General features: G+C 58.5%; 2 protein-coding genes across 4 annotated transcripts in view; both read right to left on the bottom strand.

Moving 5' to 3' along the window:
* LHPP (phospholysine phosphohistidine inorganic pyrophosphate phosphatase) overlaps window positions 1-26,792 on the bottom strand; it is a 129,241-nt gene that overhangs the window by 58,010 nt on the left and 44,439 nt on the right. Inside the window, exon 7 of one of the 3 annotated variants that reach the window (XM_027960507.3) lies at window positions 26,643-26,730. The exons of the other annotated variants lie outside the window; for them this stretch is intronic. Coding sequence (XP_027816308.1) covers window positions 26,658-26,730 — 73 coding nt within the window. The 3' untranslated portion in view covers window positions 26,643-26,657. Of the gene's footprint in view, window positions 1-26,642; window positions 26,731-26,792 lie in introns of those variants that run through there. 3 annotated transcript variants of the gene reach the window in all.
* Window positions 15-23,574, bottom strand: LOC132658424 (uncharacterized). Its single transcript, XM_060404824.1, has 2 exons — window positions 14,955-23,574; window positions 15-14,879 (listed from the first exon to the last, which is right to left on the bottom strand). The coding sequence occupies exon 1, from the start codon at window positions 17,273-17,275 to the stop codon at window positions 16,139-16,141; it is 1,137 nt and encodes a 378-aa protein (XP_060260807.1). The 5' UTR covers window positions 17,276-23,574; the 3' UTR covers window positions 15-14,879; window positions 14,955-16,138.

Below are 26,792 nucleotides of genomic sequence, written 5' to 3'. Positions count from 1 at the left end.
AAATCGGACACTCCTTAGTGACCAAATAATAATTTAATGCAGTCATCATATCCCAATTATACAAACTGAGTCAAAGTGGTTAAACAACTTCTACCTGGCCAAGGTCATACCAGCTCTAAGTGGCAGAGGCTGCCGGGTCTAATCTGGGTCCCACCACACTCCCTTCTATCTACGCCAGCGTCCCTCCCAAAGGATGCACGTGGCGCTGTCTAAAGGAGCACCTGGTTCCTGGAGGACGGGACAGCGAGGGCCACAGGACATCCCCGTGCCTCCCAGTGCGCCGCTGCTTTCCTGAGCAGGAAGAGAACAGATTCCAAACAGATTAGCCTGCTGCAATCCTGGCGTGGATGCAGCCTGCTGGGGGCTGCCTCTTATCTCCTGCTCCGGATGGGGTGGGGGCTGGCGGGTGGGCTTCTGTGGGGTTTGCCGAGCTGACAGCACGACGAGGAACCAGGCAACACACAGGAACAGGCGCAGTTCTGGCTCTAGCGTGCAGCTGTGGGACTTTTCCTGGGGTTGGGCCAGGGTGGGGGGAGGTGGTGGGGAGAGGGGTGCGGTCTGGAACACGCTGTATTAGAGGGGGGTTCCGTTTTCCTGGACACACACATTTGGAGGCCGCGCACAAGCCACAGATGATCAAGGGCATCTGTATTTCCTGGCTGGCTCTCCACGGCACAGGCCCGGGACGCAGCCCTGGGCTCTGGTTGTGCCCCCCTGACCTTTGCACAGCTTCTCCCGCCAACACCACCTGCAGCCTCATACCCGCCCGCCAGGTCCAACTCCTCCTCCCTGGCTGGACTGGATCCCAGGGAGGGCCCATGGAGGCAGAATGCAGGCACAGCCAGGCCAGCGCTCAGGGCAGTCTTGACCCCACCCCACCAGGGCAGTGCTCCCCAGGGAGCACACGTGCAGCCTGGCTGCAGGGGGTGGGGCAGGAGCAAAGCCTGCAGGGAGACCCTCCCAACTGTGCGGGGGGCTCAGCACCACCACGGGAAGAGCTGGCGAGAAAGCTCCCCATTCCCGGGAGTCTGGGGGCTTGCCTCGGGTTCAACACGTGGATCTCTCCCTCTCTTTCTGCACGACCTGTGTCGTCAGGCTGTGTCTTATGAAGCCAGAACACAAACTGAGCACTGGGGACAGCTCGGTCCTACGGACCCAGCTCCCCTGGGGCCGCCGTCCTCAGCTCCTCAGCCAGGTGCCTGTTCCAGGGCCTGGGGCGACGGCAGGGCTGACCCCTCACCTCCGGTGAGGTGAGGTGCAGGCCCTTGGTACCTGAGTCCCCCCGCCCCCACCCCGAGGGCGGCACTGAAGAGCCCTAGGAGGCCACTCGGGAGTGCAGGGCCCGGCCTGGTGATCGGCTTGGAAGGCCAGCTTAAAGGGTAGTCCCGTAATGGCAAGGTTTTTCGTAAATGTTAATTACGGTTGCCTTAATTAGCTCCGAACCCACTGATCTATGGATTGTATTAGGTTTATAATTACCTTGACAGGCATATGGATTACAACGATGCTCCAATTAAACCCCAGCGGGGTCCTCCTCATTCCCGGGGTCAGCCTATTAAAAGGCGGGAGCGTCAAGGCCCTTACATGGGGCCGGCACTTAACGGGTTCAGGGGCACGGGAAGATGGGAGGGAGCAGGGTGGGGCTGTCCACACAGTCTCTGGTGTTGCCCCCATGGACGGGGCCACACGTCCAGGTGCAGTGGGGTGGGGGCGGCGGGGATGATGGGGCCTGGCCTGTAGGGCTGAGGGCTGTGCCCAGCTGGGCCGCTCCTCTGTGGGCACCGCTGCGGACCCCCTTCTCTTCCCCCAAGGGGATCAAGACACTCATCAGCCCGTTAATTATGACTCAGCCCCTCGGGGCCAGAGAGGCGTTAAATCCTTATCTCTAGGGTGAGCGGGGTGAGTAGTATTAACCCACTTTCCAGGGTGCAGGGTGGGGTGGCTGCAGAGGCTGCTGGGCCTGGGGTGGGGTGGGGTGGGGAGGGAGGGCCCCCTCTTCTGAACCCCACTGACAGCCTCGAGGATGGAGGGGGTGAGCAGGGGGCCAGCAAGGGGAGGTTTGAGCATTCAGCCTGGGGGAGCAGGGAGGTGGGGGGGCAAGGACAGGAAGTGCCTGCGGTGGGTGGAGGGGGGCGGTGGGGCCTCAGGATGACAGGATTGCTCAGTTCAGTTCAGTTTAGGCGCTCAGTCATGTCTGACTTTTTGCAGCCCCATGGGCTGCAGCACACTAGGCCTCCCTGTCCATCACCAACTCCCGGAGTTTACTCAAACTCATGTCCATTGAGTAGGTGATGCCATCCAACCATCTTATCCTCTGTTGTCCCCTTCTCTTCCCGCCTCCAATCTTTCCCAGCACTGGGGCCTTTTCTAACAAGTTGCTCAGGGTCCCTTAGAAAACCCGCTCTTAGGATGCTGGCTCCAAGACCGCAGTGCCCACAGCCCAGCATGCTCCTTGGATGTCCTTTCTGTGTCTCACCAGTGAGCCCAGGCTCTGGGGGGACCAGAGGTGGCAACCCCCTCCTGGGCCGAGCTGCCCTGCCCCCGAGGAGGCCTACAGGGGACCCCATGCTGGAGTGGAGGGGCTGCGGGCCCCTCACAGTGTTTGGGGAGGCACACTGATTGAGACCGCCCACCCTGGCCAAGCACCATAGTAACCATTTGCATGAGTTGTTTTATGACAGGAGATCCTGATAAGGAATATGGAACTAATAAGCCGCCACCAACCGGAAGAGTTCCGAAAAGGTCAAAAGGAGACACTGCATGTCCGTCCACTTCCCAGAATCCCTCTCGCTAGCATCCATCTTGGCTGAGCGATGCATGCGCCACCAGGAAAAACTCCGAATTAGAATGATTGGCCAAAGACCACTCGGAAACTAATCCCATCACCATAAAACCCGAGACTGCGAGCCACGCCGGCAGAGCAGTTGTCCTGGGTCCCCTTACCCTACTGCTCTCCACCCGGGTGCCCTCTCCCAATAAAATCTCTTGCTTTGTCAGCACATGTGTCTCCTCGGACAATTCATTTCCGAGTGTTAGACAGGAGCCCAGTTTTGGGCCCCAGAAGGGGTCCGCCTTTCTGCAACAGCAGCAGTGGACTTACTCCCACGGAGCCCAGCCCAGCCCAGGGGGCCAGGGGCATTAGAACCCCAGAGGCTGCGGCCCTCCTGTCTCCAGGGCCCCCATCCCACCTTGGTTCCCGCCATTCTGACCCCCACTCCCGATCAGGATGCTCCCCATCCACCTGGCCCTCACCTCTCCGTGGTCAGGATGAGGCTCCGCAGGTCTAGGGCAGGGCCAGCTGGGCAGCTGCAAAACCCGCCCTCCCCTCCGCCTGGTCTCGGAGGCAGGAGGGTGTTGAGGCTGGGGAGTTGCAGGGGAGGTTGGGCTGCCTCCTCAGGCACCCTGGAGGCAGGCAGGTGGTGGCGCAGGCAGGCATGACAACGATGACAGCAGACACCATCTCCGGGGGAGACTGGACGTCGTGGGAGGAGGTGGCTCCTGTGGCCCCATCGTAGAGCTGGGTCATGAGACATGGAGGCGCAGCAGGGCTCACACCGGGAACCCAGGACGGCACGGCTCCTCAGTGGTGAACCAGGCGTGTGTGCCAGGCTGTCGGGCTCTGGAAAGGTGCCAGATCCCACCCAGGCCAGCCCTCTGTGGGGAGCAGAGCCGCCCCAGCCGGCTCCAAGCACTGAGGTCACCCTCGAGGCACAAAGCGGGCGGCAGGGCCACGGGCAGGGGCTGTCTCAGGCCTCCGTGGCTGATGGGGCCTCCCCTTGCCCAGGGGTTCCTCACCCACAGCTGGCATTCCAGAACTCTTTCCCAGAACCAGGGCCTAGAGAGCGGAAGCAAGTATTCGCCACAATCAGTCGATGTGGGGAGAAGCCAGGCGCGTGCACCTGTGCACACCTGTTCACACCAGCACGGAAGGGCCCGGAGCACACAGGCGCAGTGTGCCTGAGCCGGGCCACCTCCTGCACATGGAACTCACGCCTGTCCTCCCAGCCGCACACGTGGCTAGAAATCTTACGAACATAAGCAGCTGCGCTATCTGAGCACGGATACTACACAGACAGTGGAGACAAGGCCTCTCTCCTGACAGCACAAGAAGGGGTGTGTCATGGGGGGCAATTATCCTCAAGCAAGGGCTCAACCACCAAGACCGGGGTCACCACCAGCCTCCTGCTCCCCGAGCTGCCTGAGGGCAGAGGCCACAAGGCATAGGTCGGGAGAGGGCACAGGAAGGTGTTAACAGGAGACCAGACACCTCATGGTCAGGAAGCCCCCCGTCGCAGCGGGTGTTCAACCCCAGGTGGCAAGCACGAAGAAGGAGAGGAGTTCGGCCAACTCCTGGGTCTCTGAGGGGCCAGGAGCAGGGCCATCAGCCTCGCACACCAAGATGGGGAAGTCTGGGCTGCCCTGCACGGCCAGCGCTGTCCTTGTGGCCTGCAGTTACCCTGTGGGTGCTTTACAGACACAGCAGGAGTTCGTTTCATCCTCATAACACCTGACAATGTAGGCCGTACCATCCCCACTTACAGACAGAAAAAGCGAGGCTCAGAGAGCTGGTTACTTGTCCCAGAGTGGACGGTCAGTCCACTGACCGAGTCAGGATTCCAATCCGGGCCTTTCGTTTCCAGAGACCCCACCCCTTGAGGCACCCAGAGGCCAGCCTGCCTGGCAGACTGTTGCAGGCACAGAAGCACCCACTCCAGCAAATCACACCGCTGGCCACCATACAAGTCCATGTCCTCTGCCCCAGTTAAGGGGACAGAGTACCACGTGGCTTCTTCTATGAATTCTTAAGGCTTTACAAATAAGACTGCACTCAAAAAAGTCTTTTTTTTTTCCCCTTCCCCAGAACTAGGGGATTAGAAACTGAGTTCCTTCCTTTCCCTTAAACTTCTGAATTTAGCAGATAAGATTCATTCATCAAGGGGCTTTCATGTCCATGATGCTGAGAAATTGTTTTGAGGCAAAATCTAATTAGACTAGATTTTCATATTGGAAATACTAGCTCCCGTTCAGGCCTAAATACAATAATCACTATCGCTACTTAAGAGTCAGGAGAAGCCATATGTTTTAAAAATGCACATTTTATTCTAAAATATCCCCCTTCTCTGTTCTTTTCAGGTCAAGGAGGCTTCAAGACCATGACCTTGACGGGTGAGAAGGCCATAGCAGAAAGCCCTGGACTGTGAGGTCAGCTGTCTGTATGGGAGGCAGAAGGGGCCGTGGAATAGTTCTGGGTGGGAGAATGAAGACAGATTTGAACGTCCGGAAGACAACCCCAGCGGCTATTTGAAGAATGGAGTGGGGGTGTCACGGAGGCAGAAAGGCTGTTTTTCTGGCGATCCTAACCCCAATTTTGTCTGAGGCAGTCATGGACGCCCATTCCTAGGCAGAGAATCATGGTTGGCTAAGTCAGCTGTGATGATTTCACTGCCTTTTGCCAGGTACTTCCTCCTTGAGAAGCCCTCATCAGGCACATTCATGTGACCCAGTTCGCAGTCAGGGAAGGTGGGCACCACTGGGAGAGCCATTTAAAAGGGCCACTCATGGGAGGAGAGCCCACTGGTACTGCCTTGGAGGTGGCTGTGACACCCGGTGCCACAGCAGCTATCTTTCGACCATTAGGTGACAGAATGAAAAGCCAACGTATTAAGTGGGGGTGAATGTACCATGAAACTAATGAGTCTTTGGTTTCATGCCCCTCAACAGCATAGGCATCTTCCAGGCCCTAGAAATATGTTCACACAGTCGTTTTTCTAATAGAAGTCAAATTGACATACGTGTGAAAGTTGCTCAGTCGTGTCTGACTCTTTGCGACCACATGGACTATAACCCATGGAATTCGCCAGGCCAGAATACTGGAGTGGGTAGCCTTTCCCTTCTCCGGGGTATCTTCCTAACCCAGGGATCAAACCCAGGTCTCTTGCACTGCAGGCAGATTCTTTACCAGCTGAGCCACAAGGGAAGCCCTTACATAACATAAAATTTACCATTTTAAAGTGTACTTCACTAGCTTCTACTGCATTCCCAATATTACACAACCTTCACCACTATCTAATATCAGAACATTTCTGAAAAAAATGTTAAACGTGTCAAGTAGTTTAAGCTAAAAAACCCTAAACATGTCAATTGCCCTTCACCATTCCTGGCTCCCCTGCAGCCCCCTGGCAACCACTAATGTACCTTCTATCTCTACAGACTCGCCTGTTCTGGACATTTCCTACAAGTGGAACCACACAGCATGTGGCTTTCGTGTGTGTGGTTTCTTTCATTCATCATAACACTTCCAAGGCTCATCCTCGTCAAAGCGTGAATCAGTACCTCGTTCTCCTCCACGTGTGAACAGCACCCCACTGCCTGGAGAGAGGCCGCACTCTGCCTGTCCGTTCGTCAGTGGACGGACACCTGGGCTGTTTCCACTTTGGGGATGTTATGAATGATGCTGCTCTGAACCCTCGTGTACACGTTTGTGCACACTCATGTACATACGTGTGGACACATGTTTTCAATTCTTTCCAACCTAATTTTACATTCATTCATCTACGGTATTCTTTTCCTTAAAACGCCCCTCTCCTCCAAGTTGCCTAAACTGCAGGCCTCAGTCTGGATTTACCCGGATAGTAAGTCTGGTGGATCAAAAAAGATGGATGAGACAGCCCGTGTTGAAGGGCAGTGCCAAACCTGGCTCTGAGGATCTCCGACTGCTTTCTTCAGAAAATAACCATCCCGATGGCTGAAGCCACAGCCAGCTGGTGTCCAGCAGCTGCAGCCACGGTGATCCTGACGGGGACAGGAGGTGACTGCAGGGGGTCAGCGCAGGACACGAGAGATGAAGCCTTTGGGATGACCCTGCACTTCTCTCAGTGACTTGATGAAGTCTTTCACTGTCTTATTATTTAGCTAAGAATATGAGTGAATACTTGCCAGGCACATCCCAGCAGCTGGCAGGGGCCTTTGATACATAATGTGTGAGCAGCTGACCACCACCCTGCCGTGCACAGCACCTGACATGGTTCCAGGCACAGCTGGCAGAAGGTGACCCTCCCCTCCCCGTCTATTGTCCAAGGTCAGGATAGGATGGTGGTGTAGCAGTCCCACCCGCCACACCGTGCTCCTACGGACCCCGAGCCCCTCACAGAGTCAGGCACACCCTGGACCTTCCCGATGGCTTGGCTGGGAGGACAGCCTGGCAACCCCAATTCCAGCAGCATCTGCTGAAATGGAACACAGCCTCTCCCCCTCTTCCTGCCTCTTCCTGAAGCTCATTCTGAGCTGCGACAATCAGGGTCCAGAGCTGGACCAAAAAGCTTCTAATGGCAGCAGGCGGCTGCATTTTCTCCACGACTGAACTTTTTACCTCACTCGGAACAGAACGACGGTGTCAGCCTTATAGACCCAAACTGCCCCGGAAGATTCTGCACTGATTTTCAGAAACATAGGAACATCGAAAACTACAGTTATCCTCCAAGTGCACACTTACACACATACTCATGCATTCTTGGAGACACACTCACATATACCCCGCATACACACACACACCCTCTCACACACATACACATACATGCACACATGCCCTCGCACACATACACACGCACACACACCCTCACACACACATGCACACACACCCTCACACACACACATGCACACACACCCTCACACACACATGCACACACACCCTCTCTCACACACACACGTGTGCACATACGCCCTCTCACACATACACACACGCCCTCACACACTCACATGCACACATGCCCTCTCACACATACACATGCACACACGCCCTCACACACACACACACACACGCACACAACCCTCTCCCACACACACGCCCTGTTGAGTCTTACATGCTGCCTGTGGATTTGGGGCCCTCCTCTTGGTTCCCTGGGAGCAGCCGTGAGCTGCTTACATTTCCAGGCTCCACGAAGACCCAGAGACCCCCCTGCCCGTGAACTAAGGAGCAGAGCGTCAGGACCAGATGAGTGGCTTGGCCACTAAGGGCCTCAGAGTGGGCGGTGGGTACACTGCCAGGGTCACCGGTGGTGAGCGACAGGGGAGACGCAGGGCTCCCCGCCCAGAGGCTGAGAAGGCCCCTCAACTCCCCAGGAGAAGAGCTGGAGGCTGACACCAGACTGTGAGCCGCCCCAAGCGGTGAGCTGTAATGACGATTGTGGAGGCAGCAGGGCCGCCTGTGGAGCTTCCAACTCGGGCCAGATGTGACTCAAGCATGGGAGGAGCATGCTCTCATTCAATCCTGCCACACCCGTGAAGTCCAGACAGCGCTGCACCCCCACTTCCAGGTGAGGACACAGGTGTATCGGAGAAGGGCCAGGCTCACCTGGAGCGTCACCGGCCCGAGGGCACCCTGCAGGCCCCAAACGGCGCCGGGTGGGTCGCAAGGGGAGCTGCTGGCAGAGCACCCCAGCTGTGGCCACAGGCGCCACGGGAAGGTCAAGAGGGCAGATGCGCAACACAGGTCTTCGGTGGCTCAGGCTCCAGGCCTGCAGGGCCTTCTGGTTCCGGTTCCGGGGCTGTCATCAGGACGGGTGTCTCAGCAGAGCCTCTCAGAGGCCCCCGCAGTGATGCTCCTGTTCCCTCTGGGCGGGGCCAAGTGTGGGCATGGGACGCCCCTGTGCAGATGGCAGCATACTGCCCGCTCCTCGGGAAGGTGGCACCCCCCCAGGTGGGAATCCAAGGAGAAGGGGCCACCCTCTCTGCCCTCTAGCATCACAGAGTCTGCTGACTTCTGATCTGATAACATCAGAAGCCCCCGGCCCCAAGCGTGTTCTAGGAAGCCCATGCCGCGTGTGCTGAGGGATATGTTCACAGGGGCTCTGGCTGACGGGACCACGATGCCCTTGACCCCACAGGAGGCCCTGTCCCATGTCCACAGTGCTGTCTCGCAAGATGTGTGAAGCTGTCTACCATTGGAGCTGCTGCGTGGAGTCCACTGGGGTGGTCGTGGTCCCCCTTAACAGCTCAGGGGCTGAGCCCCGGGGTTCAGAAGTTCATCCCACTTGGAGCCAAAGGCCACATTCCTGCCAACTAGAGAGCCCTACCCCACTCTCCCCACAAAGCAACTCAGGATAAAAGTCCACCTGATGGAGTCAGGCTCAGACCTCATCCACCATCTGGGACCAGGGGGCCGTGAGTGTTCATCTTGCCACAGATGTCTCCTGGTCCATGGCACTCGGGCCCGGGCCCGCTGAGGGGGCGTGGAGGCTCTCACACGGCAAGGGCACGCCTGGTGCTCAACAACTTTGCTGCTGCTGAGTCGCTGCAGTCGTGTCCGACTCTGTGCGACCCCATAGACAGCAGCCCAACAGACTCCCCCGTCCCTGGGATTCTCCAGGCAAGAACACTGGAGTGGGTTGCCATTTCCTTCTCCAATGCGTGAAAGTGAAAAGTGAAAGTGAAATTGCTCAGTCGTGTCCGACTCTTCGAGACCCCATGGACTGCAGCCTCCCAGGCTCCTCAGTTCATGGGATTTTCCACGCAAGAGTACTAGAGTGGGCTGCCATAGGGGCCTCCTTTTCCAGAAGAAGAATGTAAGTAATTTAACAGATTTCTGCGAGCCTCAAAAGTATCATGTATTTCTGACATGAGAAAAAAATTTTTTTAACATTTTCTTTGACCTTAAAAGTTTGAGGGTTTTTCAGTTTTGAAAGAAATTAAAACACCTTCATGAACCCCTTCAGGTATTCGGGGGGCCCATGTGCTTTGACTCCTGGCTCCAGTTCCTGGGGGTCTAGAGCCCTTCCTGAGCCAGAACCCAGGAGTGGGCTCAAGGGTCAGGAGAGGGGATGAGTGTGCACTCTAAGCCACCAGGCACTCTGACCCACTGGTCTCGGCACCCCACCTATGCAGACCCTCGGGGCTGTTGCGGAAGATGTTCATGTTCCTGCAGCCCTCGGGCCCCAAGAGAAAATGCCGCTCCAACTGCCGACGGCGAGTGGAGCACATGGAGCAGGCTGCAGGTGGGGGGCCAGGCCGATGGGGCCTGAGGGGCCTGGTGGAAGGAGCCAGCGTCCCAGGCTCCGAGCCTGTGTGGACAGCTTTCCTCAGGATGCTGCGAGCAACTCCAGACGCCCATGGGCTCCGGATTCTGGTGAAAGGCCCCTCCTGCGGGGGTCCTGGGGGAAGAGGGGGCGGCCACGGCCTGACCTGCACTCCCGATTCAGGTGGGGACCCCTGTCTCTGGAGGCCCAAGGGCCCAGGCACGCCTGCCCACCCACCCGGAGTGCCTCTGCAGACCCCGCGGACAGCGGTGCTGTGGGGACGCTAGCCCTCCCCGCCAGGGTTCACCCAGGCCTGCGGCCCCCATCATCACACTGATGGGGACACCAACAAAAATGACAACAGCCAGAGCTTGCCACTTGCTCACCATGTGCGGGAAATGTGCTCAATGCTCTCTGCACAACGCGCTGTTCTGTTCTCCCTCCACAGAAGGGCTGGTGCTCTTCTTAGACCCATTTTAAAGATACGGAAACTGAGGCCTCAAGTGACTGAACTCAGGCAGGTGGCTCTGACTGGAGAGGCTTCACTGCCTCTCCATGGGGGGACTCAGGAAATTAAGGGGGCATTTTAGTTTTAAGGGCTGAAGAACCAGAGGAGACACTTGGGGGGCTCCCAGTACACCTCAGGGGCACCCCACATTTCCTCCAACCATCCAAGATCCAAGTCCCCCCAGAAAGAGGCCCTGAACAACCATCCTGCACTTGAAGTCCATCTGCGCAAGTGGCAGCAAGAGTACCCCCCGGAACACACAAGGATGGGCTAAAAATAATCCAATCCCAGTTGTATTTTGAGAAGCAAAGTGCCTTGAACCATCTCGGGAGGGAGCACAGCTTCTCAGAAAGCGCCTCCCTCCTTCACCACGCAGTATTTAACAGGCGGTGAGAGCCTGCGCTGTGAGCAGAACTCGAGTCAGCTAACCCGGGTGACCCGCGCCAAGTCAGCAGCCACACTGGGCTTACTCTCCTGCAGGACGGGGTGGGAGGGTCGCACCTGGACAATCAATCCCTGAGGTTTTGTGCGTGCCTCTCAAGAAATGGAAGGTCTGCCCGTAACGTCATCACCGGTCTCCTCAAGAGCCAAGTGGCAAATCCCCAGCAGTCACCTGCCCAGTCCAGAGTGAATGTGGGAGGCCTCCGTCTCGGGGGAAGGAGGCCTGTCCGCACCTTCCCGTTGGCTGGAGCAGCAGCCCGCTCTCCCGAAGCGGCTGGGTGCGCGTGGACCGGAGCCTCAGGGCACCGGGCCTCTTCCTTCCTCACCAAGAACACGGATAGGGTGGGCAGAGATGACAGGCGGGGGCCACGGAGAGTCAGGACCCCAAGTCCTAGAAGGGTCTTTTCCCACCGTGGTGTTCAGGCCACACCTGCCCGCACCGAATTACTGCTCAGTGGCGGGACAAAACCACAAACGCTTATCCAGGCAGCCCTGCAGCCCCTGCTTACGACGCAGCCTGCATCACTCACACCTGGCTGAGACCTCTGACTTGAGTCTCCTTGGCCTTCACTCTACCCAGGGCACTGGGCACAGAGATGGAGGGCCCACGGGAGTGGGAGATGGGGAGCCCGGCCCTTGGGGCAGGCCCTCATGCCAGCCACCTGGCTCTGCGGCCTCAGTTTCCTCATCTGTGAAATGGGGGCAGGGTGGTGCGTGAGCTGTTATCTCTGATGGGAACGGCCTTCAGGTACGTCTCTGGATGGACCAGTGAAAGGGCTCAGGAAGCTCTGGGCTCCTGGCGTCTGATTCAGGCCTGGGGCTGGGCCGGGGTGGGGGTGGGGGAGTTGCAGAACAGGCTCCGAGCACCGGTGCCAACAGCCATCAACAGGTCCCGGCCTCCCCGCCTCACCCGACTGCCCAGCGGGCTCCAGCAGGCTGGGCACGCCTGCCACCCACTCCCGGCAGCCTGATTCACGCCACCTGGAGCCTCCCACCTGCGTCCCCACTTCTGAACAACAATAAGAAACCCCCGCCACACGGGCAGAGGCCTGACACTCCAACATCTCCCGGGGCCCCGTGACACCCCGGGGACCATGTTCCCATCTCCTGGCACCACGGAGACAGAGAATGTAGGTGGGGAAGCTGAGTCCGGGCGAGCGGGGTGGGGGCTGTGGTCAGGGCTTTGCAGTTAGACATACCTCGTTCGACTCCCGGGTCCCACCAGGTTATTAAATGCTTCTGCTGCTCAGAACCCGGAGACGCTATATTTACCTTACAGGCTTGCTATGCAAGGGCCCGGACCACGGTCCGCACCCAGACCCTCACAGCTTAGCCTATCCAACTCCCGGCAGTGGAGGAGGGTGGAGCAGCTTCCAACCCATCAAGGCCCACTGTCCTAAACCAGTCCTCGCCGGACCCGTCTGATTCTCCTGGGCTCAGAGCTGCCGCACAGATTGGCTCTTAAATAACTCAGGTTCCCAACGGTCTCCAGTCAAGTGGGACCCTGGCCTGCTTCCTGCCTTCTTAAGGTCACTGACAAAGTGACCCAGAAGTTTCCCTGCCCTTCTCCCCTCCCCTCCCTTAGCCTCACCAGCCCCGGGCTCAGGGAACCTCAGGCAGATGTCCATGCGAGCTCAGGGACGCACCAGCTGGTCACCTGGAGGCCGGGTCCCTCCGCCGGTGGCCCGAGTGCTCCCCAACCACCCAGGCCTGCAGAGAAGAGCTCAGACACTAGGAGGCGCTCATGAGCTGCCACCCTGCCCTGGCAAGATCTGTCTGGGGTGGCCTCAGCGGGGCTGGACTGGAGTTTATGTTAAACCATTTCACGTGGAAACACTGAGGTTTCCTCTTTACTGGTGGGTTCCAAAGAAGGCTAACCCCGTCTTCTCCCTCCTGGCTGACGCTGGCCAGAAAGAGACAAGGAATGACACGGACGCCTTGCCGGGATCCTGCTGGGCCCCAGCCACAGCATCCCTGAGACCCATCAGGCCTGGTGGGGCGGAACGGTCAGGAGCGAGCGAGGGACAGGTCTGAGCCCATTCGTCTGCTTCTCAAGCTCCTGCTGCTGCTAAGTTGCTTCAGTCGTGTCCGACTGTGCGACCCCATAGACGGCAGCCCACCAGGCTCCCCCATCCCTGGGATTCTCCAGGCAAGAACATTGGAGTGGGTTGCCATTTCCTTCTCTCAAGCTCCTAAATGCTTTCCAAGCAGAACTTCCACCCCAGCCCAGCAGAATGTGAGGCAGCCCCAACACAGACAAGACAGATGCTCAGGCTGAATTACAGCAGGGTCCGGAAGCCCCTGCAATGGGTCCCCTGAAGGACCAGAGCTGAACTGGGGCTTGCGCCCTGGCCTGAGGACAGACCCTGAGCCCCTGGGCTCTCAGCTCCTTTGGCAGCTGGGAGCAGCTCCTCAAAGTCCTGGCGCCCCCTTCACGCACAGCCGGACTTCACAGCATGCACCCCCGGAGGGCAAAAAACTCCACTGGACTAATCTAGAATGGTCCAGAAAGAAATGGACCGTACTCACAAGGTAACACGATACATGGTGGAGGATTCAGAGCACTGGCTATGCAATCGACCCCAGGGTTCAAAGATGGGTTCTCATCCGCTCTGTGACCTTAGGTGAGGTCCCGTGTCTGTCCCTGTTACAATTAGGGTTTTCCCAACAACGGTAAGAAGCAGACACATCCACAGTGAGGAAGCTGAGGCACAGAGAGGTTAGGTAACCAGCCCACAGCCACACAGCTGAGCACACGGCAGACATCAGGTCCCAGGGCCTGTGTGCTTAACCACTAGGCTCCAAGGAGCAAGGCACATGAGAAAATACCCAGACCCCATGAAAGTCGTTCAGTTCAATTCAGTCAGTTCAGTTCAGTTCAGTTCAGTTCAGTCACTCAGTCGTGTCCAGCTCTTTGTGACCCCATGGACTGCAGCATGCCAGACTTCCCTGTCCATCACCAACTCCCAAAGTTTACTAAAACTCATGTCCATCAAGTCGGTGATGCCATCCAACCATCTCATCCTCTGTGGTCCCCTTCTCCTCCCGCCTTCAATCTTTCCCAGCATCAGGCTCTTTTCAAATGAGTCAGTTTTGCACCAGGTGGCCAAAGGATTGGAGTTTCAGCTTCAGCATCAGTCTTTCCAATGAATATTTATGTGCAACTATTTGCATGTCCTGACGGCTACTTTCCACAGCTGCATCAGGGAGCTCTTCCCGGCCCTGCATAAGCCAGAGACAAGCTACCGACGATGCCAGAAACCATGAGAAATCTGTCAGGAGCCCGAGAGGGAGGGGACAAGCTCATCACGGCCTCACCTGTACCTGCCCGGCTCACCTGGACCTCACGGCATCCTACAAGAGCAGCAGCAGCATCTGTCTTCACAGACAGGAATGAAGCACAGAGATGCAAAGTAGCCCGTGCAGGGCCACATGCGGGCCAGGTGGTGGCTCAGAGATGTCATTCCCTGCCATAAACCCCAAAACTCACGCCCTTCCGCCAGCCTGTCCCCGTCTGAGCCCTGGGCCAGAGCTGGTCAGGCCGGGAGCTGTGCCCTGGCTTCCTCCCCACTGGGCTGTGGTTTCTGACAAGCCACCATTGCCCCCTCCTGCCAATGGTTGCCTCTACAACCTCACATTTGGGAAATTCTAACAAATGAAAGAAAACCCTCGGGTGCTGTGGTGGAGGAAAAAATCCAGTCCCTGAATGCCCAGCCCCTGAGCACCCAGCCCCTGAGCACCCAGCCCCTGAATATCTAGCCCCCGAGCACCCAGCCCCTGAATATCCAGCCCCTGAGCACCCAGCCCCTGGATATCTAGCCCCTGGGCACCCAGCCCCTGAATATCTAGCCCCTGGGCACCCAGCCCCTGAATATCTAGCCCCTGAGCACCCAGCCCCTGAGCACCCAGCCCCTGAATATCTAGCCCCTGAGCACCCAGCCCCTGAATATCTAGCCCCTGGGCACCCAGCCCCTGAATATCTAGCCCCTGAGCACCCAGCCCCTGAGCACCCAGCCCCTGAATATCTAGCCCCTGAGCACCCAGCCCCTGAATATCTAGCCCCTGAGCACCCAGCCCCTGCGTGCCCAGCACCCGAGCACCCAGCACCAGGGCAAAGAAGTGCTACCAGTTTCCCAAGGGGCATCTGCTCCCGAAATACCACAGCCACACTGCAAGGCTCCCTCCTGCAGCCCACCCACCACTCGGTCACGTTCCGGGGCCTTGAAGGGACCCTAGAAGCCCAGCACCTCCGGGCCCCCCGCCCAGGCCCCTGTGTCCTCAGCCCCATGCCCACACCCTGTCACTCAGAGCCAGCAGTCTGGGGAGACCCAAGACAGGACACAGCAGGGCGGATGCTGGCCCTGCTGAGCCTGCATCCTGAGCGCCACCCTCAACCCCAAAGCCCCCTCCCCCGGCACTCTGCGTCTCACAGAGTCCTCCTCGGGCGCCCCCAAGCCCCCAGGACACACACTCCGTGCCCATCACTGGGCTGGGGACCCTCCAGGCTGCTTGGTCTCCCCACACAGTGCTGAGTGAGTGAAGGTGCCTACAAAGCTGAGCTGCCCTCTGGGGGCCCTCTGGATGGTAGGAGACGGCCTGGCAAGGATGAGGCGTGTCTCCCTGCATGTGGGTGTAGGGTGGGGTAGGGTAGGAGCTTGCCCCTCCTCCCCGAGTAGTAAGCCTGGATATAGCCGCCTGCGCCCAAGCATCTGCCGGCTCGCGGCGGCTGGCCCCGTGGCGCGCCCTGCTCCACCTGGCTGCCACACGGTCACGAACGGGAAGAGAGCTGGCACATGGTTGTATTCTTCCCTTCCATACGTAAACTTGTGTAAGCTGTCCACCGCTCCCCACACGGAGGGGAGGCCGGGAGCCCATTTGGGAGAGCACTTGGGGATCTAAGGATGTGGGAGAGCGCTTGGAAATCTGAGGATGTGGGGGTGAATTTTCAAAGCGGTACCTGAACACCCCAGTCAATGACCCCTGTGATTCTACCCAGGGGCGCGGGTCTGGCCGAGCCGGCCCTCGGGAACGCCTGGGCTGTGGGCGGTCAGGCCGGCAGTCTCGGGCGCTCTGTGCTGTGCGACCCGAATTTCACAGATCCACTTCCCCCTGTGCTTGTTGGCTCATCCGGCTCCTTCTGTGCTGAAGGCGCTGATGCTACTGCCCCCAAACTTCCATTTTAAAGATGAGAAGACTGAGGCTCAGCTGGGAGGTGGCGGAGCCAGGATTTGAGCCTGGGGCTCTTCTCCGTCTCTGGAGCACGTGATTGCCGCAATGGGGGCGGGAGCAGCCCGGGCGACACCCCTGACACCACATGACTAGGACTTCGTGGGGGCGACAGACAGACTGGCAACCGGCCCGGGAACACCCTCTCTCCAGCCAGGCGACCCTGGGCGGGTCGGCATCTTCCCCAGAATGCCCGACTTCCCCTGCCCACCTGCGGGGCTAGGGTGAGAACTATGCCACACACAAAAAAATGTCTGGGAAGCTGAAAGGCCTCTCCCAACGGGGAAGATCCTGGTTGCCCAGTTACACAGACCAGGGTGTCTGCCATGCACGAGGCACGCGGGGATGATGAAATTGGCGAAAACCCAGTCCTATCGCTCAAAGAACAGGAAGGGCGAGAGGAGGGAGATGGATGGAGGTCTGGGGTCTTCCTCCCTGGTGGGAAGGCAGCCAGGCGCCCTGGCATGGGATGGGGCATGGGAGGGGCAGAGCCCCTCATGAGGAGAGCGCTGTGGGGCGGTGAGAGGGATGCAGTCCAGCGGGCCCAGGGGTCGGCCAGGTACGGGGCGACAGAACAATTGAGTAAACAGGAATAACAGACACCTGCTTCTTCCTGTCGGGGGACAAAGGTACAGACGTGCAAAGGCACCAGGCTGGGATGGCCTGGCGGGGCTGCAGCGGGATCAGAGGTGTCAGTGTGCACCCGCGGTCTTCTGGGCACAGGTAGGAACAGAGACACGCGTGGTTGGACGTGTGAATTACGCACGTGCACGCACGCATGTTTCCCACCTCTGCCCAAGGAGAGGGTCTGAGAGAAGGGACGCTCAGATGCAATCGAACATCCAGTGTCCTGGGCAATCGAACATCCAGTGTCCCGGTCTTTGCTTCTAAATGTCACTTTCCACTCAAAGGCACTGTGGCTCCCGGGAGACACGGCTGACTCTGGCACTGAGGCAGAGACAGAACACGATGACCCCAAAACAGTTTTTCTGCCAGAAAGTAAGAAAGGGCTGGAGAACAGGGGGGTCAAAAGGACACAGAACCAGCTTGAAGAGGCTGTTACTGGCCACACTGGAGACCACTTGAGCATTCAAATGAATTACGATGCTTACAGATTATCACCTAGTGGGTTACACAGGAATCCGTGAGTCCACACGGATAAAAATAAATAAGTGGGGAGAAAAGAACGTTCTTCCGTACAATACAGCATAAGTCACAAATGTTAAGAATGAATGATGGACTTACTTGGTGGCCATTACAGTTAGCTCAAGGAGCAACAATAGACATTAACACTAGTGGACGGGGGCTTCCCTGGTGGCTCAGTGGGGAAGAATCCTCCTGCCAATGCAGGAGACACGGGTTTGATCCCTGGTCTGGGAAGCCTCCGTATGCCAACTGAGCCTGTGAGCCACGACCGCTGAGCCTGGGCTCTAGAGCCCGGGAGCCCCAACTATGAGTCCACGAGCCGCAGCTATTGAAGCCCGTGCTCCGCAACCAGAAGCCTGAGCCCCGCGACTGGGGGGCAGCCCCCGCTCCCCACAGCGAGAGGGCAGGTCCTCGTGGCAGTGATGTTCCAGCACAGCCAAAAATTAAAAAAAAACAAAAAAAACAAAAAACTAGTGGATGAAAACAGAGTGAGGAACAGGATTCTTACTCACAGGGTCTCCCCACGGATAGTTATTCATTACAAAGGGAAGAAAACCCTAACTTTGTGTAACTGTATGGCAGGCGCCACCTTAATCAGACAGGCTGAAACATCACTGTTGTTGGCAAACGGGCACCGCATGCTTCCTAACGTGACACAGAGACGCACACGGCATCGCTTCTGTGACACTGTGGCCCCAAGTGCATAACCTGGGTCATATCACGAGGGAGTATCAGACGAGATGACTGTCCTGGGATCTTTAAGACCATCAGTGTCAAGACAGGCAAGGCCTCGGCGCCCCAGATGGGAGTCCAGAGATAGGACTTGCCCCCAGGGCTGCAGCGTCCTCTCTATAAAGGAGGCAATGGAATTACCGGAAGACCTGGGCAGGGTCTGGCTCTGGGAGAAGGGTCCATGGCATTTGTCTTTTCTGGAAATCTCCAAAAAGGATTGGAAATTATCAGGCCATGGGAACTCCAGGTAATCCCCCCAAGGTGAGGGGTATTTGGGGTACAAGAGAAACGGCCTGGAGTGGGGGCCCACATGGACTCCAGCTTGCCACGGGAGCCCCTTGACCTTGAGATGGCCCCTCTGCCACTCAGAGGCCCATACGGAGCTGGGGGAGCCCCCTAAGGCCAGTCCAGGTGGGAGGATCCCAGGAATCCATCATCAGAGAAGGCCTTAAAGACGGCAGGATTTAGGCCAGCAGAGGATGGGCGTGGTGATGGATGGAAGGGAGCCTTCTCTGTGGAGCCCCGGTCTCCCCCGCGAGCTCACAAGGGTCCCGGGGGGTGCCCCTCGCCTGGGAACCCTGGGTTCTCAGGCCCCCTCCCCTGAGCAGCTGCAGGGGAGCTGGAGGAGGAGAAGGGCACGGGAGAGGCTGGCGGGAGAGGCCTGGGATCCCACTGCCAGGGGGTTCTCTCCGCAGCCGGGCCCAGCACCTCCAGGCTCTCCACGAGGGCTGGCAGAGGAGGGGTGAGGGCCCGGGGAGGAGCGGTGGGTGGGCTGCAGGGCCTGAGTGTGCGTGTACGTGAGCGTGCAGGTGTATACCCTGCCCTCAAAGCCCCCACTTGCCAGCAGCAAGGTGCCCTCTGCTGGCCCCCGCTGAAAGCGGCGAGCGGAAGAAGGGAAATGAGTGCTGACCCCGTAAGACTGGAGGGCGGGGGTGGGCAGCGAAGCCAGGGGTGGAGGACGGCAGGAGCGGGCAGAGGAGGAGGGACCCGGGGGGCAGCATCTGGAGGACAGCGTGGGGCCCCCTGCATGCTCCCCCGGGACCCTCCTAGGGCACAGTGTGGCTTGGAGGCTGCCCCTGGCCACCCTCTTGGGTCTTCTCCACCAGGCCCCTCCCTGCTCTGGGTCAGAGGCATCATCCCAGATGCCAAGGGTAAGGTGGGCTTGGACTGCACACATCAAAGCGGTGGGTGAGGGGCGCCTGGGCCTTCAGTAAGGGGAGCCCTGACCCCGCCTTACGACCCCCTCAGTCCAGGGAAGGCTGAGTCAGGCCCCTTTGCCCGACATACCCTCACCCGCCGTCCCCAGCCTGGGGTCTATAGTCTGCAAGTGTAGATTCAACGGTCCTGGGCACCCACTCCGTGCTGGGGCGGCTGGGAGCCCACCCTCAGGCGGCCACCCTTCAGGTTCAAATCCGTGTGTGTGTGTGTGTGTGTGTGTGAGTGTGTATGCGTGAAAGAGAGTGTGTGTGAGTGTGTGCAAGTGTGAGTGTGTGTGAGTGTGCGTGAGTGTGAGTGTGTGTATGTGTGTGTTGAGTGTGTGTGTGTGTGTGTGTGTGAGCCAGGGTATGGGACCTTGGGGGATGAGGGCTGCTGCGGGGAGGTCACAGACGGCTGCGTGTGTATGGTGGCCCAGAGAAGGCACTGATTTCCGTCACGGGGACCAGGGTCCCCACCCTGCCCCTTGCTGGATGAAGGAACTCAGAGGGTGCACACTGTCCCCCTCAACCCATGCTCCATGTCCTGGCACCGGACGCGGAAGCAGAGGAGCCGGAGCACCCACTCCCAGGCCAGGAAGGGAATCTGCCTTGTGAGGAGGCCTGTGTCCACTGACCCAGGGTCCTGTGTGTGAGCAGGGAACCTGGCTGGGCCCTGGGGCTCAGGGCAGAGCCATGCACCGGCTCAGAAACACTTGGGTTGCTTTGTTTTTAAACTAACCAAGTCCCCCTTTCAGGTGGTCTTTCTTCTTAAGAATTCCCCCAATTCACAAACCTATGGGAGGGGGCGCAGATGCACTTTAAAAAATGACTGTTTAAAAAAAAAACAAACAAAAAACAAAAAAAACCGACTGTTGTTCTGATAAGTATGCTGCACTTCCATTATGAAATATTTAGAAGACACGCGGACTCTTTACCAACTGAGCTATCAGGGAAGCCCTCAGAAGATACCCAAGGATGCAAAGGGCTCCCGCAGTTGGGCTAGAGGTAAAGGACCCGCCTGCCAATGCAGGGGACATGGGAGACTCGGGTTCGATCCCTGGGTTGGGAAGGAAGACCCCCTGGAGGAGGGCACAGCAACCCACTTCAGTATTCTTGCCTGGAGGATCCCGTGGGCCGAGAAGCCTGGCAGGCTACAGTCCATGGGGTCGCAGAGTCAGATGTGACTGAATTGACTTAGCATGCACACACACAAGGACGCACAGATACAACCAAACCCTCTGTAACAAGGAGATGCCTTTCCTTCCCATCTCTGCTGCTCATGCGCCCACAGACCTGCATCTATACCTGTGGCTTTAGCCCCTGCGCTCCAGCGCTGATGCTAACAGCCCATGACCGAGAGGAAGAAGTCAAAGGCTGGCTGGTGCATCAGGCGTGAATGACAGGCCGGGCTGGGATAACCAAGTCCCAGGGCCCCCCACCTGCCTGGGCAGCAGTTTTCACATCTCCAAGTGGGAGGCGGTAATGCTGCCATCCCAGGGATGGCGGAGGGAGAGTGGGACTGGAAGGACAGAAACATCCCACAGGTGCCCATTTCAGGGCTGCAGACTCAGGGCGAGTGTGTGGCTTTACTGAGCCCCGGGCTCTGGCCCCAGCAGTGCCGTCTGCAGCCGCTCCGGCTTGTCTCCAGGGACAAGCACTCACCCCTCTCCAGGCTGCCCATTCTATTCTGGGACCGCTCTGATACACCTTCAGGGGCAGCCTCCTCTGAGGTTAAACGAGGATCCTTCCAGCACTTTCCAGAGCTCCAGAGAGAGTGAGCCAGCAGGGCTGTGAGCTGAAGCCCACTGTCAAGTTCTCTATTTGCCTCTCAGCAAGGGCAGCGTGGGAAAGTCTAACATTTTTAGCATAGGGACCATACTTTTCTGGGGAGGTTTTTTTGTTTTTTGCAGATCTGGTAGTTTTTGAATACTGTGGGTTACAATGGAATATTATAGATACTATATTGAAGATGCTCTGGATTCTGTTTTTTTTAAATTTTGGAAATAGAACGGTAGGCAGAAATGAAAAGAAATACAGATTACAATAAAAGAATTTACTCTATCTAAATGCTAACATTGCAAGGACTATTTTAAAAAGTTGGGGGGCAGCATGGAGACCGGGGCTTGCACACCACACAAGCAGGAAAGGAGAGCCTGCAGACAGAGAGAAAGAAAGGAAGGGACTCCCAACTGCGTTGTTTGAGCACACCACGTCATCCACCTGCGTAAAGCAGCAGCACCCTGGGGCGGGTTCCCCAGTGGGCACGCATCATGGTTGACCCGCTCGAGGGAGACCTCAGCGGCTTTCTGGACCAACCCCGTGGTACCACACTGCTCCTGGGGCATCGCTAACCAAAACGCTCATTCACTGGCCCGCTGGACTTCAAAGGCCAGAGGTGGGACCAGCTTCAGGCAGAGCCAGATCCAGATGCTCAAACAACTGGGACTCTCTCTTCCTTTCCCTCCCTCTCTGTCTCCAGGCTCTCCTTTCCTGCTTGTCAGCTTCGCCCTTAGTCCAGGCTTTCCCCTGGAATGACACAGATGGCTACTGGTACTTCTCAGCTTCTATTTCACTGGCGACTTTCCTAGGGGTTCTCGAAAATCCCAGGCCTAGCTCGGATCACATACCCATTGCTGTGGCCAGGAGCTCTACATGCTCCAGACTGACCCAGCCTGAGGCTGCCTGCTGGGCTGACCGCTGGTCCACTGATGTCCCCCAGCTGGCAGCCAGGATGGAGCCCGTGGGACCCAAGGGTGAGGCCCCCGAGCCAGGCACTAACTGGTTCTCCGCAGCTGGGCGGCCGGGCTGTGGCCAGGCAGTAGCTGGCTATCTCCAGTCTCTGTCCCCAGCCTGCAGCCCCACCTAAAGCTACGTGGAGCCCTCTCCCTGGCCGGGAGCGTCTCCCAGAGGCCCGAGGCTCAGGAGCACTCACTCCGCAAGGCAGAGGGTCCCGCCTGGAGCACACGTGCTCCATGATGGGACCAGGGTTGGTGGGCTCCCGACCCCTGGGTCTGCCGGCCAGGCCACCACCCACAACCCTGGCCTCCAAGAGTCTCATGGTGACAACTGTGACTGCTGGAAAGCCAAAGCCCAGGTTCGCTCACTTCCTTCAAATACCACCTGGCCCTAGAAGAAAACTCCATCTCATTCCAAAGAGGAACCAGAGCCTCCTAAGAAGCTTTGAAGTCAGTGGCTGCAAAGTGATGGGAGACAGGGTCAAGGGCCAGGCTCGGGCAGCCGCTGTGTCAGGGCTGAGTCGGACCTGGCGGGTTCCACGCCAGCCTCTGGTTCCACCACCAGATTCTCTGCGCCCCACATCCTCCAGCCTTGTGCAAAGTGGCTGAAATCTGCCTGCCCCTCTCACCCCCAGCTAAGAGAACAGTGACTATGGGGACCCTAGCCCCAGCCCAGCTTCGGTGTGGACGGAGCGCCAGCCCCAGTCGAGGGCCCCTCCCAAGTCCAAAAGGGCAAACCGCTTGTCAAGAACGTTCTGGGCTCATAAAACACCATCCCGCCATGAGTAAATAACAAGTAAGAGGACACCCAGAGCAGGCTCCACGCGGCCGAGTTACTGACACAGCACGACCAGCGTGGGCCCTGCAATGTGACGCCTGCCGTGCAGCATGCAAGGGGCAGCCGTCCAGGGGTCCTCGCTCCGTTCCTGGTGTGTCCCTGGGAGGAGGGGTCAGGTGGGGCTGTCAGGAGGTGTGAAGGGTCAGCGAGATGTCCTGAGCGCCTCCTCCTCCACTGGGGAGATGGCATCTCGCTGCTGGGAAGGACGTCTCTAGCCTGAATTTGTCAAAATAAGGGGACACAGGGCCCGGCTCCCATGGAAGATGAGGCCTGTCCTTAGGAGAGAGGAAGAGAGCCATGGTGCCCGGGGGTGGGGGCGGCAGCTCTCCCAGCCCAGCCCTGCATCACTCAGCCACCGAGCCCTGCCTGCGCCCTGAAGCACGGCTGGGAACGACTCCTGCAGCTCCTGGAATCTGACCTCAAGGTCTCGGTGTTCCCAGGAAGAAAACAGAGGCAGAAGCACCCACCTGGGGGCGGAGCAACCAGGCTCCAGCCCAGCCTCTGCCAAACCTCGCCAGGTGGCCTGGGGCAAGGCTGTAGCCAACTCAGCTGGGAAGGCCTCTGGCAGCTGGGGAGCCTGCAGCCTGATCTCCGGGACTCACTGGAACTGTGAGGACCTGTCATCGAGGGGCTCAGGGCCCCGGGGCAGTCGGGACGGGGCCTTACAGAGCTGGAGGAGCAGCAGCTTCTGGCTTCAGGCTGGAAGGTTCTGCCGGCAGCCCTGGTGCGTCACACATGCCAGGAAGGGGCAAGTAGGGGGAACGCCCGAAAGGCCTCTACCTGCCAGCTGGGTGAGAACCACACCCTGGCTGGGCTGGACTTCCAGGCAGAGCAGGTACGATCAGCAAGCTTTGTGTGGTTTCAGCCACGGCTCTGCTGCCCTGCTGGGCGGGTTGTGTTTGCACGCTGTCTGCCCTGGGAGCTTTGCTGGCTCCAGACACTGGTGTTGCTGGAGGGGGCCCGGCCCCCTTCCTGCAGGCCCTGAGCCTTCCTGCCGGTAACGGTAGAGACAGGCCCTATGAAGCCCTCCTTCCGAGGCTCAGGACCCCGTGACCTCGCCCCACTCTGACACTTCACCCTTTTCTCTTTGGGCCATTGTGCGATACAAGCAGGAAGGAGAGACGAGGACGAAGACGTGGGAGGTCACGGGGAGACCTCCCAGCCATGGGCAAGTCCAAGTCCCATGAGCCCAGCAGTGCCGTGGCTGGACCCACAGCCTCGCACATGCACGTGTGTGTGTGTGTGCGTGCACAACCAAAAGATGCTGGCCTGAGGGGCACCTGCAGGGGGGCTGTCCAGAGGCCACCAGCGCCACCCACTCCAGTCCCAGAGGCCGGACCCCCATCGAGATTCACACTTGCTCAGCCTCCCCATGCGGCCCTTGGCCTCCAGCCAGTGGAGAAGCCACGTGGCCCAGCGTGAGCACCCGGCTCCTCACTCCAGGGTTCTCTGCCACCTGTGCCCTGGGACAAGGCCAGCTTCCACCTGCCTCAATCCCCCAGTGCAGTCAGGGCTGGTCCAGGGCCACCAGCAGGGGACACAGTGCACCCACTCGGGCCACTCAGAGGAGAGGCCCAGTGCACAGTAAGGACGCCTCACTGTCCCCGCCCAGTTCCTGTCTAGTGCAGACATGGGCCACGACGACCTTCAGACCTAGTGTGGCCAGCTCTCAGAGGTGGCCAGAGGGGTGGAGAGCTCCAGGGGGCAGGCGGGGCAACCCTGAGGGGGAAGTTGGGTGCTGCCCCAGGGGGTGGGGAGGTGGGGGGTTGGAGGGTTGGAATGCTGGCCCAGTCCCCAGGGTGCCAAAGTGCCAAGGCTGCTCACTGGCCCCAAGCCAGCTACAGGGCCTGCCGCGAGCAAGTGCCACACAGGCCTCGTGCACCAAGAGTGCCATCTGCAGGGAGAAGGCGGCCGTGCAGGGGCCCCGCTGTCCACCAGATAGGCACCCAGACGGGTGCGAGTGGCGAAGCGAGCCAGGACCCTCTAGCAGCCGTGTTGCCAAGAATGAGAACAAGCAGGTGAAATTAACATAAGGCATCAGGACTGCAACACGTGATCGGTATGAAATATTACGAATGGGCCTTTTCACGTTCTTCTCCCACCGAGTCCTTGAATTCTCGTGTATGCCCACTTTTAACCCAGCTTCATCTCCAGGGCTCCCCAGCACCTGAGGCTTGTGGCCACTGCATTAGACAGCAAGACGCTGGAGAGCAGAGATGGCAGAAAATGTGGCTCGAGAAGGAGGCAGCTGGAATACTATCCTGGTTTCGTAAAATATCCAAATGTTACCAGAATATCCGTATGTCGTCAATTAGGCTGACTGTTGATCGGTTTCTCTCTCCAGGAGATGAGGCGACAGGGGCCTCAGAAAAGTGCCGACCTCAGTGGTGTGCGGTGGGACACAGCTGCCCCCATGCCCACCTGCCCACTGGTGGGCTTCCTGACCACACATGTGGACCTTCCTCAGGGACTGAGCGACCCAGGGGCACATGTGGGGCCTGGGGCAAAGGCAGGACCTTCTCGGCTACAGGGACATGGCTTGGGCTGGCCAGAAAGACCCCAACCGCAGCTACATTTAATCCTAGCAGACACGTTTTTCTTCCTAAGAAATCAGAAATAGACCAGTACCAAAAAAAAAAAAAAACACGACATGGTTCTCACTCTTCACCCCGCTCTGAGCCTCAGCATCGTGTTCTCAGCAAGGAGGCCCCACTCCTGCGCCTGTGCTCACAGGAGCTCCTTGGGCCAGGCCGGCTCCTGACAGGTGGCACCAGGGACTCGGCAGCACCGTCCAGCAGAGCATCAGGGCGCCAAGTCCTCCTGCTCAGCAACTCGGAGGGAGGGGGACAAAGAACCACGGGGGAGAGAATGTGGACAAGGCTTTGAGTCAGACATAAGCTGGACACAGCCCAGGAGACCCAGGAAATCCTGGAAACCCTCATTTGAGGACGTCAGGGAGAAAGGAGGTCCAAATTTCAAGGCATGCTGGGGGTTCAAGGTGGTCCTCTGACACCTTGGGAGGGCCAGAAAGAGGCTGGAAGGGACTTCTTGGCCCCAGACCCCCAGGGACGCTAAGACTTGCTCACTCACCTGGTGTTCCCCCACCTGTCCCAAACCCAAAGGCCCCCTGGGTCTCTCACACAGGAGACGCGCCTCAGAGTGAGGGTCAGACCCTCGAATCGACTCCTCTGACCCGGTCTAAGCAGACTGCTCAGAGCTCATGTGGTCCATCCTCGCCACCCCCACCCCACATCCAAATACCCAAGGCAACCACGTTTTAAGTAAGTCTCTGCAGCAACCACAAAACAGTACTTCCTCTGAATGGTCACAGTCAAAACCACCTAGAGTCAGGCGGGACAACACTCTGATGTCTGAGACGGGCGAGAGAGCCACACTTGGACGCCGCAGGGTACCTCCACACGCAGCAAGGGCCCAGACCCCGACAGGCACCCGATGGCGACCCACGCGAAGCCAGGCTCACCTCCCAGCAGAGAAGACACTCTGGAGATGGAGGCTCAGCTCCCAGGTGTCCCTGACTCATCCCTGACCACACAAGGGTCAGCTTTAAGCAAGAGAGCCAGACACATGGAGGGAAAGGATGGGTAGTGGCCAGAGGAGTCGTGCGCACAGCAGCTGTACCCTCTGAGCAGAGCGACCCGTCTGCCACGGGGCCAAGGGCACGGGGCCCAGGCTATGCGGGCAGTGGGCTCCGCAGCCGGCCAGAGCCTTCAGTGCGTGGTTTCCGCACGGCACCCTTCTCCAACCCCAGGTCTGAAACTCAGACCCCGTATCAAAAGCTGCTTTCCCTACCTACTTTCTCTGCTACTAACAGGCACCCAGGCCTCTCCAGGGCACAGTTACCAAAAAGTCACCGGATGCCCACAGTCTGCTCTTCCATCTGGAAAGAAGAACGCCCTTTATTTTGGAGACGAAAAACGAAACCCTGGAATCCACGAGGCA

The sequence above is a fragment of the Ovis aries genome, chromosome 22 (assembly GCF_016772045.2).
Source record: "Ovis aries strain OAR_USU_Benz2616 breed Rambouillet chromosome 22, ARS-UI_Ramb_v3.0, whole genome shotgun sequence".
NCBI lineage: Eukaryota > Metazoa > Chordata > Mammalia > Artiodactyla > Bovidae > Ovis > Ovis aries.
The sequence above is the reverse complement of the archived record's forward strand: the minus strand, read 5'-3'. Positions and strand labels throughout refer to the sequence as shown.

Coding starts and splice junctions, on each gene's coding strand:
- LOC132658424 (XM_060404824.1), bottom strand. CDS start 17,275: ATGCTCAAGTGGTCTCCAGTGTGGCCAGTAACAGCCTCTTCAAGCTGG.